This window comes from Neopsephotus bourkii, unplaced genomic scaffold, assembly GCF_033783945.1.
Source record: "Neopsephotus bourkii isolate Nb327-2 ecotype Australia unplaced genomic scaffold, CSIRO-AGI_Nbou_v1 NB_838, whole genome shotgun sequence".
In the NCBI taxonomy this organism is placed as follows: Eukaryota; Metazoa; Chordata; class Aves; order Psittaciformes; family Psittacidae; genus Neopsephotus; species Neopsephotus bourkii.
Genome location: NW_026901334.1, coordinates 1,303,395 through 1,312,303, shown reverse-complemented (window position 1 = coordinate 1,312,303; position 8,909 = coordinate 1,303,395). Strand labels below are relative to the sequence as shown.

At 45.7% G+C, this 8,909-nt stretch overlaps 1 protein-coding gene and 1 long non-coding RNA gene across 2 annotated transcripts; one reads left to right on the top strand and one right to left on the bottom strand.

Annotated features, from left to right (window-relative positions):
- Positions 1-2,716: 2,716 nt before the first annotated feature.
- Positions 2,717-8,894, bottom strand: TMEM38A (transmembrane protein 38A). The gene is made up of 6 exons (XM_061355877.1): positions 8,767-8,894; positions 6,622-6,778; positions 5,904-6,088; positions 5,222-5,309; positions 5,005-5,122; positions 2,717-4,699 (listed from the first exon to the last, which is right to left on the bottom strand). Exons 1-6 carry the CDS (start codon positions 8,888-8,890, stop codon positions 4,478-4,480), a joined length of 894 nt encoding a protein of 297 aa, XP_061211861.1. The 5' UTR covers positions 8,891-8,894; the 3' UTR covers positions 2,717-4,477.
- Positions 4,538-6,318, top strand: LOC133213577 (uncharacterized). The gene is made up of 2 exons (XR_009725843.1): positions 4,538-4,665; positions 5,871-6,318. It is a non-coding gene; the product is annotated as an uncharacterized LOC133213577 (long non-coding RNA).
- Positions 8,895-8,909: the final 15 nt, after the last annotated feature.

Genomic DNA, 8,909 nt, shown 5'->3' with positions numbered 1-8,909 from the left:
AGCCCCCGGGGCTGGGGTAGCTGGAAAAGCAGCAGCTTGGTTTCGGAGGAGCTTGGTGTAGTTTGCAAATCCAAACCAAACAAAATCAACCAAGTCTTTTCCAGGGACATTCTGGATTCCCTCCGGCTATACAAATGCTCAAGCCTCTAAACATATCAGACCTGTTTTCCTGCATTCCACAGCTAGGGACTACCTGTAGCCTAAAGCTAAGATGAAATCACTGTCTGACACTGATTCTTCCTAAAAGGTGATGTTCAGGAGCTCTCTAAACAATTCCCTTCCCAAATTCTCTTTTGGAACAATAAGGAAACATACAAGGATCATGATAGAAAATACTCTAAATTGTACTTTTTCTAGGGATAACGGGTAAGATGCAAATGCACAAGTGTGAAAGAGAGACCAGACCCAAAGATATTAATGAAGGATGATCTTGGCACTGTCAGCAACTCCTTGTCAGAGATGCCATTGCAGAGGTGAAGTGAGGAGCAGCTGTGACTCAGAGCAGGCTCTGGCATGATGGGGAACTTATTTTCTCACTGTCTGCCTGTTCCATGAGCCATGAGCCCCTAGCAGCTTGCTCACAGGCTGCTGCCTTTACAGACCACACAAGAGCAGGATTAAACTCTTAGCTGGGAGGCAATTTTGTGGGTGTTTATGAAGTAAGAACCACACTTGGTGTCTGATGACATCCAAACCTCTTTAACCGGTGTTTCTGTACGGTGGATGGACACACACATCTCCTTGGGGCCAGTGACAAAAGCATCCTAAAGAGGCAGATATCAGCCCGCTGTGCATGGAGTGTTTGGCATCAACAGCCTGTGTTCTCCATTGCTGATAGTTTGCCTTATCGTTGTTTTGTCTTCCTAGTAGAGATGGAAGAAGCTCCTACTAAATCCAGATGCCTTTGGGAGCTTTCTAGAGTATCTTTTATAGGTATTTATTCTGATTTCTCATTGTTTTGGCAAAGAACCAGAATACCTTGAGAAAAAATCTTGGCTGCAGCAAAAAGCTGGGGATCTAAAGGACATGCCATGCTATTCCAGCCTTCCCTTCCATATAATCCTGTCCTGTGTCTTGCAGTAGCCAGTTAGGTCCTTTAAAGAACAGCAGAAGGACTGTAGACAATTACAGGGAAGGACCCAAATGAAGATGTGCTGCTGCAAAATGCATAAAGCTGCAATTTGTAACACTTCTGTGTGTCCTGTGTGCTACTTGGACTGACACTCAGCACCAATCTAGTGCTTTATATCTCTGAAGCATCACACAGCCATGAAATAGGCTGCAGGAAGGAGGTGCAGGTGTTTGGCAGCTGATCACCTGGCAAGTGTTAAAAGGAACAAGTTCCCTATTGTTCAGGAGATGGCCAAGGTAACAACCATAGCATCATAGAATGGGTTGGGGTGGAAAGGACCTTAAGATCACCCAGTTCCAACCCCCTGCCATGGGCAGGGACACCTCACACTAGACCATGTCACCCAAGGCTCTCTCCAACCTGGCCTTGAACGCTGCTAGGGATGGAGCATTTCCATTCTGGGTCTTTCTGCTTATCTGGATTATAGAATTTGGTTACTCTGGACAAAACATGGAAGAATGTACATCATGCCATTAACAGGAAAAGGGGAAAACGAGCACTGGTTGCTCTAGCTTGGCCCTGGATTGCGTTGGCTCTGCCCTTTCTCACATAAGCTCTTTAGCATGAGAATTCTTTCCTTTGGCCTCCTTTTTTTTTACTGCAGCTCATTTACTATGTAGAATTTATATTTTCTGTAAACAACTTCTATGGATTGGGGCTTTTTCACACAAACACAGTAAGGGCTGTGGAGCTTTCCCTATCTGCGAAGCTGATCTGCAACGATGGGAAAGCTGTGGACACTGCGTTTGGCGCTCTCTATGTAACAGAAAAGGGAAACCTTTCAGTCAGCAAGAAATGCTGAGAGCATCAAGTTCAACACTTTGCTTTTTCCATCAGGCAACCAGGGCCTCTTTGAGGATTAAACTTAATGCTAAATTTAGCTACCTCTCACTAGAGTTAGTATCAGAAGTTATCACATCAGAACATCTTTGGAGGGAATGACGTCTGTCCCATGGAAGTTTAAGCCCTGTAGCACAGTGGGATTTGGAGCTGGGAACATTCTGCGCAGCAGAAAACTCTTGAGACCTTGTAGGCTTTTTCAAAGCACTTGAGACACCTACTCTGCTCAGCCTGCTTGTTTATTGTCCTGCCCAGGTCCTGAGCACCACGTGGTGATGACACTGGAGAGGAGAATGGTCAAACCACATGGAACATTCTTATGCCTTTTTTTTCTCTGCATTTATTTTAAGTATGTATAAGGCTCCCACTGAACTTTTCCATCAGTAGGGTCATACAAAGGCTTTAAATCCCACGTTCCAATGCAACTTCTGTTCTCAACTGTTCTGATCAATTAAGGAGTATTAATAAGGATCTGAAAAGAGTTAAATCTGGGAGGAGACAAGTGAAAGCCTCAGAAAATAAATAGCCCTTTGCAGATCCTCATCTGGTGAGCCAGGTAGATCGACTGTGGCACGTTTGCCTCATCACTCCCATTTCTGTGCCATAGAAGTGAGTTACTTCATCCCTTTAGGAAATGGCAAGCTACCATTTCATTCTGGTTGGAGCAGAGTCTTAAGGAAGAAGTGTACGTACAGGTAAAGGAGCCCTGTAGAACGTTTCCTCAAGTGCCAGTGCACAATCAGAGTCACTTCACAAGTTTTATTAGTTGGCAGCTTTTATAAAACAAAATTGCTCTTAATCGGGCATCTCATAAAGCAGTTCTAGTCTTGTGCATGCCAGTGAGACATCAGGTTTCGGCAGAGCAGCAGAACCAGACAGTTGAGTTGTCAGGTGGAATTCCTGTTTTCTACAGGGGGAGGAAAACTCACAAAATTAAGGCACTGTCAAAGCCCAGCCCCACAAATCAAAGAATAGAATCAAATCATTTCGCCTTTGTCCTGGCTTCCAGCTGGTTGGATACAGTATGGATTTTTATTCAATTTTTTAATTAACCATCAAGTGCCATTTTAACAGGGACACAAAAAACCTCAAACCTGCTTTTCTTCAATCCCTTCAATCCTCTTTCCATTCCCAGTTGCAAAATGACAGCAGCAAAGCTTATTGCTAGGGATGGCACATGCTGCCTAACTGAAAGCTCAGTGCTCTGTCCCCACACATGCTATTGTCACTGCAGTGATCCCAGCCCTTGGATGATGACACTTCTGAGAACAGAATCAGTGATAAGAACAGCTTAAAACTAGTCTAAAAGCCAGTATTCACTAAGCAGAACTGACAGGTTCCTCTCTGAACAAGGGACGGCACAAGCTGTTTTCACAAACCAGTAGTTTGGCCAAAATGGACCTACAAGGGATAATCTGCATCTCCAGCTATCAGTCCTTTAAAGCAGTTTCAATCAGCTGGTATGGCATCCACTTCTTCAGCCTTTACATCTTCACTTAAGAAGATATAAAGGGTGAAAAGCACACCAAAATCACTGCTTCAGGCACAAACCAGTGTGTGGCTGTGGGCTCAGGACCACACTTAGAAATATCCTATTCCCTATAGAGAGATGCACCATTTTTAAAAAGCCACATTCAGGTCCATGAATTAGGTGCCCTGGCAATTATAAATAAATAGTAATAAATACTTATTTACACTCACACACCCTTCTTGTATCCCACAGGCTTACAAACCACAAACGTGCTTAGTTCAGTATGATCAGGTTTGAGGTGGGACACACTTAACAACATGCAGCAACGCTACATAACAGTGTAGAATACTAACAGTACCAGTACATAGCACTCGGAGCGTTTCACAGCTTCAAAGCTCTTGCAAACACAGACTTAGGTAAGAAAGTGACAATGTTCTATCCATTATCAGAGGGAAATTCAGTGAGAGAAACAGAGCTTGGCCAGGACACCAGAGTCAGTGTCCTTACTGCATCTGAAATGTCATATTAATTGGAGATATGGCAGATGTGGGAGCTAGGGAAAATTAGATCAGGCTCATGTGAGACTCATTGCATTTCATTGAGTATAAAATCCAATTTCCACATTGATTGCATCTAAACAGTTTGTTCTTTTGGTAGACATTAAAAAGGTCAATGAAAACTCTAAGGGATTTAAGAGTTGTGGGAGCACAAACCATCACCTCCATTCATAAATAACCACAGTGAAAGATTTTACATCAGTTGAATGAGCTGCATCGTAGCTGCTGACAGCTTGGGAACTGGCACCCACTTATCCTGACCCAAACCTACGAATCCCCAACAATGTGATCAGAATAGAGCGACCAGCAGCAGCACAGAGAGCACAAATGAAATTCAGGGACCCGCCTTGCAGTATCCTGGCTTCCGCCTCTCCTGGAGTCTGAGAGAGAAGGATTGGAGGATAAGGAGGTCACAGGTGGCTTTGAGACTCAGTTCTGGAAGAATTTTCCTGGCCTATTTACTGTGTGGTTGCTTCTTTATTCAGCTTTCTTGGCTTTCCGTTTTCTTGTGCCTTCATTTAGCTCTTCTTTTGACTTGGCAGGAGGCGGCGGAGGATGGGAAACCTCATGGGAGGCTCCATGGTGATCGTGATGGTGACTGCTGTGTCCACTGGAAACGGAGCCGAAGAAAACTGGACAGATGAAGTTTTCCACCGGAGCAAAAGGTGAGGCGTGAGAGTGAGTTGCCGTCATGAAAACCTGCCATGCAAAAGTGAATCCTCAGAGATCACATACGTCAGCTATGAAATATAAGCTAGGAAGGAGCATTCCACTTAGACCAGGTAGAAGTCCCTACTGCTACATTACTCAGCTGTAACACAAGGATTTTCTCCCATACTTTGGATAGGGTGGAGAATTTAGACTCTTAATTTCCTGAGCAATCCCCTGATATGTACAGCCAATGCCTTCAGTAGTGGCTTAGGAAAGTGGACACCTCCAGTTGAAGTGTGTACCCTTTCTCTGGTTCTGTGGGTTTGTTAGCAGTAGGCCTGCTGTTAACTTACCTTGCAAACTATCATGAACATGGTGAAAAAGAAGATGAGGTTGGCTTCAGAGATAGGGAGCCAGTGAGTCTGTTGCAGAGTGAAGAGGACTGTGCCATACAGACTAGCCTTTGTAGGGCTACAAGAGAAGTAAGTTGTCTAGGTTTGCATCCAGTCCTGAATGGTTCTTTAAATGCCATTTTTAGGCTGACAGAGAATTTACAGGCTACCTACTTACAAGGACATACGAAGAATTTCATTTGTTTCTGGCTTCCAGACCCCACGGAGCAGTTGCTCAAAGTTAGACATCAAAGCAACACCAGAACCTGTGAAACAGTGAAAATGAACAACTAGAACTGCCACAGCAGAGGAGAGCTCTGCTGTCTTTCTAGATCCCCAAGGGATGACAACCTAAGGGGAACAAAAGGTTCATGATGTTCTTCTCAAGTTAGCCTAAAACAGGGCAAATGCTTTCTGGATGTGCCATAAAGTGTTACCTGATGAAAAAAGCATTTGCCTCTCTTGCATTTACTGATGCTCAAATGCTTGCTCCAAACACAAGCTAAAGGAAAACTGACTGGGTTGTTCAACATGATAGAAGCCCCCTGAAAAGATATGCGTGAGGCCAGAGACAGTCAAACACATAAGAAAATAAGGAATTCCTGAATGCTACCCCCATATTTCATAGTGATTCCAGTTCTTCCTGCCTCCAATAAAGTTAGATAATGACTCAGCTGACAACCATTCTGCAAGGATGACTAAATACCTGTGTTCTAGGGAACATGATTGATGGAAGCCAGCTGACCACATCCAGTAACTGCTGGCCAGCACTGGGTGACGTGGTCACCTTCAGCCTCACTCATAGATTCTCCTGTCCCTCCCCACAGGGCTGGGTGCATTTAGAGCATCTCATCTTTCACCTTTGACCCATCCAATAGCCATCATAATGAACCAGCCGTGGTGGTAGTGGTGGTGAGCGTGGTGGACCCCAGCTGCAATCTTGCGAACTCTGACCACCTCCTTCATAGCCACAAAGATGAGCTTCACAGGCAGAAAGCTGACACACTTGTAGAAGAGGTTCATGGGACAGAAGAATATCAAATACCTGGAACAAAACCACAAAGAATTTGAGGACCAACTTGTTTGTCCTGATCTGAGATGTGCAGAGAGGACTGATGAGGTGTACTGTAGTGTTAGCCTGAATTATGTCAGAGAGAAGGAAGTACTGGTTCTGTCATGCAACCCATATGCAGTGAGGAAATGAAATGTGGAGTAACTGTGGTTAATTTGTGCACATTTCACTAACATGATGAATAAAATGCCCCCAGATTTCCAGTGTGTGCCATTCCTCTACTATATGTGGTATCCGTAGTGCGTGCTGCTTCTGCGGCAGCTATATATAGAAATGCCCAGTGGTTGGACTGGACCCAACCTGTATTATCAAAGCAGTAGACAACTAGTCAGAGAAACTGGAAACTAGATCTTGGAATACAAAAGACTCAAAGACTCCCTCACCCCACCTCTTCTTCCCCACTTAATCCAAGGAAGGTTATACACGTGTGTCACACAAGCAGATGGGTTTAGACGCAGCCAGCAGCGTCGCATGCTTAATAAATGAGGTGGAGTGCAGAGACTCACCAGACTGCTGTGGCCAGGATGACACTGGAGTTGTTACTGAAGTAATCAATAGGTGATTCTCCAAGTAACAGATCAGCAAGGATGTAACTTCCAAAGCAGTGGAGCATAGCACAAAGCCAGGAGGCAAAAGGGCTCTTGCGAGACATCTCCACAGCCCCTGTGAAGCAAAGGCTAAATGAGAAAGTAGATCCAGCAAGTAAGCAGAAATTTCAAGGCCTTCTAAGAAGGAGGCTTGTGGGGCATGTTCTCCAACAAAATAAGTCAAAGAAAAGCACTTGTAAAATAAAATACAAAGATGTGTATTTGCTGAAACCTGAGCAAGTACCAGATATTGTCAAGAGATACATGTGATTGCAGCTTGCAGGGCCCCCCATGGGGTTTCAAGTGAACTGAGTCATTGGAAGTGTATGATTTGACCAAGAGTTTATCTCCTGGATTTGCTGCTACTTACTGCAATCAGAAAGAACAGTTTTCCCCTTGAAATCAATGTCTTTGTACAGTCTAAAAGTAAGGTGAAACTAGCACCGTCCTCTCCATTGCTTCAACCTAGATGCCCTCTAGAATTCATGAGCAATCTGTTTAGCTCATTCATTCATAAGATAACCTGTAAAAATAGAACAGTAATTCTTAATCTTCATTTGAAAGAGGAGGATTTGAGGATTCTTCCCTACTCTTGTACTACTTTGGAAACACCCGCTGAAAATACAACTAGATATTAAACCACTGTGACTATCTGGCAGTACATTATGTTCTTTTCCCACAACCTTCTATTGATTTTTAATTCCTCCATTTTCAGCCACCTCTGTACTTCTCCAAGGAAGTCTCTCAGGAACATCAGCTCTGTAAGACTGTTTCATCACCTTGAACTGTTCTGGAGTCCATCGGGCACCGTTTCAGATACCAAGCTCTGTTCAGTAAGCCAGTGACAGGCAATTAAAAGAAAGAATGCTAAAATGTTATGTCAGCATTACTGACCTTAATTAGCAGTATGTGAATCAGCATATGCTAAAACTATGACTGCTCGGACTCTTCCATCCTCAGACATTTGATCCAGCTGAAAACACAGTGGAAACAAGACAGCTGCAAGAGCCATGACATGAAGCTGGTTCTATAGGAACCTGTAGGCTTAATTTAGTAACACTTGTTTTTCTTTGGCTCCATGGCCACGCTGTCTCCAAGAAGGAACCAGGACATTGCTGTCCCGACACTGATCTTCAGCAGAGGATCCGTGGGATGAAGCACTGTAGGAATCTGGTGAAAACAACACCCCAGCTTTACCCAGTCCAAGCGGATTACAGGGCTTACGGGGCTGTAAAAGCTGTTTTCATAAGGGTTGCCTGTTAACCAGTCCCTTCAGGACTTCATGCTGGCGTTAAGTGATCAGGCCTTGAAAACCCAGCGCTTGTGTTCACATGGAGTATCAACAGAACCGAATGTGGATCGTACAGCACAGAGATTTCACAACCAGAGGATTTAAAACCCCTACCAAAGGGTGTCGTTGGGGGGTTTCCTCCTCAGGCATCAGGCAGTTCCACTGAGACCACTGAAACCAGCCTGAAGAGTGCACACGCTATCAAAACCACACGGAGAAGGCGCATTTGGGAAAGAGCAAGGCACAGCCGGGCTGCAGCAGGGCAGAAAGTGAAAGCTCAGGTTACGGTATGGTCTGGCAGGTGGAAAAACCCCACGGGTTTACTGACAGCCTGCTTGTATATAAATAGGAGGAGGTATTGCCCCAGAAATAGAGACGCCAAGCAGCTGGACATGGCCGTTAACACTAAATCCTGGGGCAGCAGCAGAGAAGTGACTGAACTTCCATAACCCAATGTGGCTGGGATCCAGCGTGAAATAAAAAGCACGATTGAGTCTCAAAACTCCCCAATCCTGGAGGTTTCTGCTTTAGATTGTGACACGTGGGGCACCTCGGAAGCATCAGCACCAGGCCCTGACACCCAGGCCCGGCTGGGGGGGATACTTCATACCCCACACGTCAGGTTTATCCCAAAGGAAGCAGGGCTGCAGCGCTGCTGCTGTCCCCCCCCACCGCGCACCTACAGCCCCGTGGCATCCCCCCCGGCCCGGCCCTCAGGGACGGAGCCGCTGCCGCTCCTGCGGGAGCCCCCAGAGGCTCGGCGCCGCGCTCACCTGGCTCGTACTTGAGGTAGAGGACGGAGACGATGAAGTACGCGGTGTCGAACAGCGGGAACACGGGCAGCGCCGCGAAGGCGGCCGCCAGCTCCCCGAGCGGCAGGGCCGCCGCCAGCTCCATGGCGCTGCGGTGCAAGGCC

Excerpts from the sequence above, each read along its gene's own strand:
- TMEM38A (XM_061355877.1), bottom strand. The coding sequence starts at position 8,890 with ATGGAGCTGGCGGCGGCCCTGCCGCTCGGGGAGCTGGCGGCCGCCTTC. Across the intron at positions 6,779-8,766 it reads CTACCTCAAGTACGAGCCAG|GGGCTGTGGAGATGTCTCGC; the intron begins GTGAGCGCGGCG and ends TTTGCTTCACAG. Across the intron at positions 5,123-5,221 it reads GAAATTCTTCGTATGTCCTT|CCCTACAAAGGCTAGTCTGT; the intron begins GTAAGTAGGTAG and ends CTTCTCTTGTAG.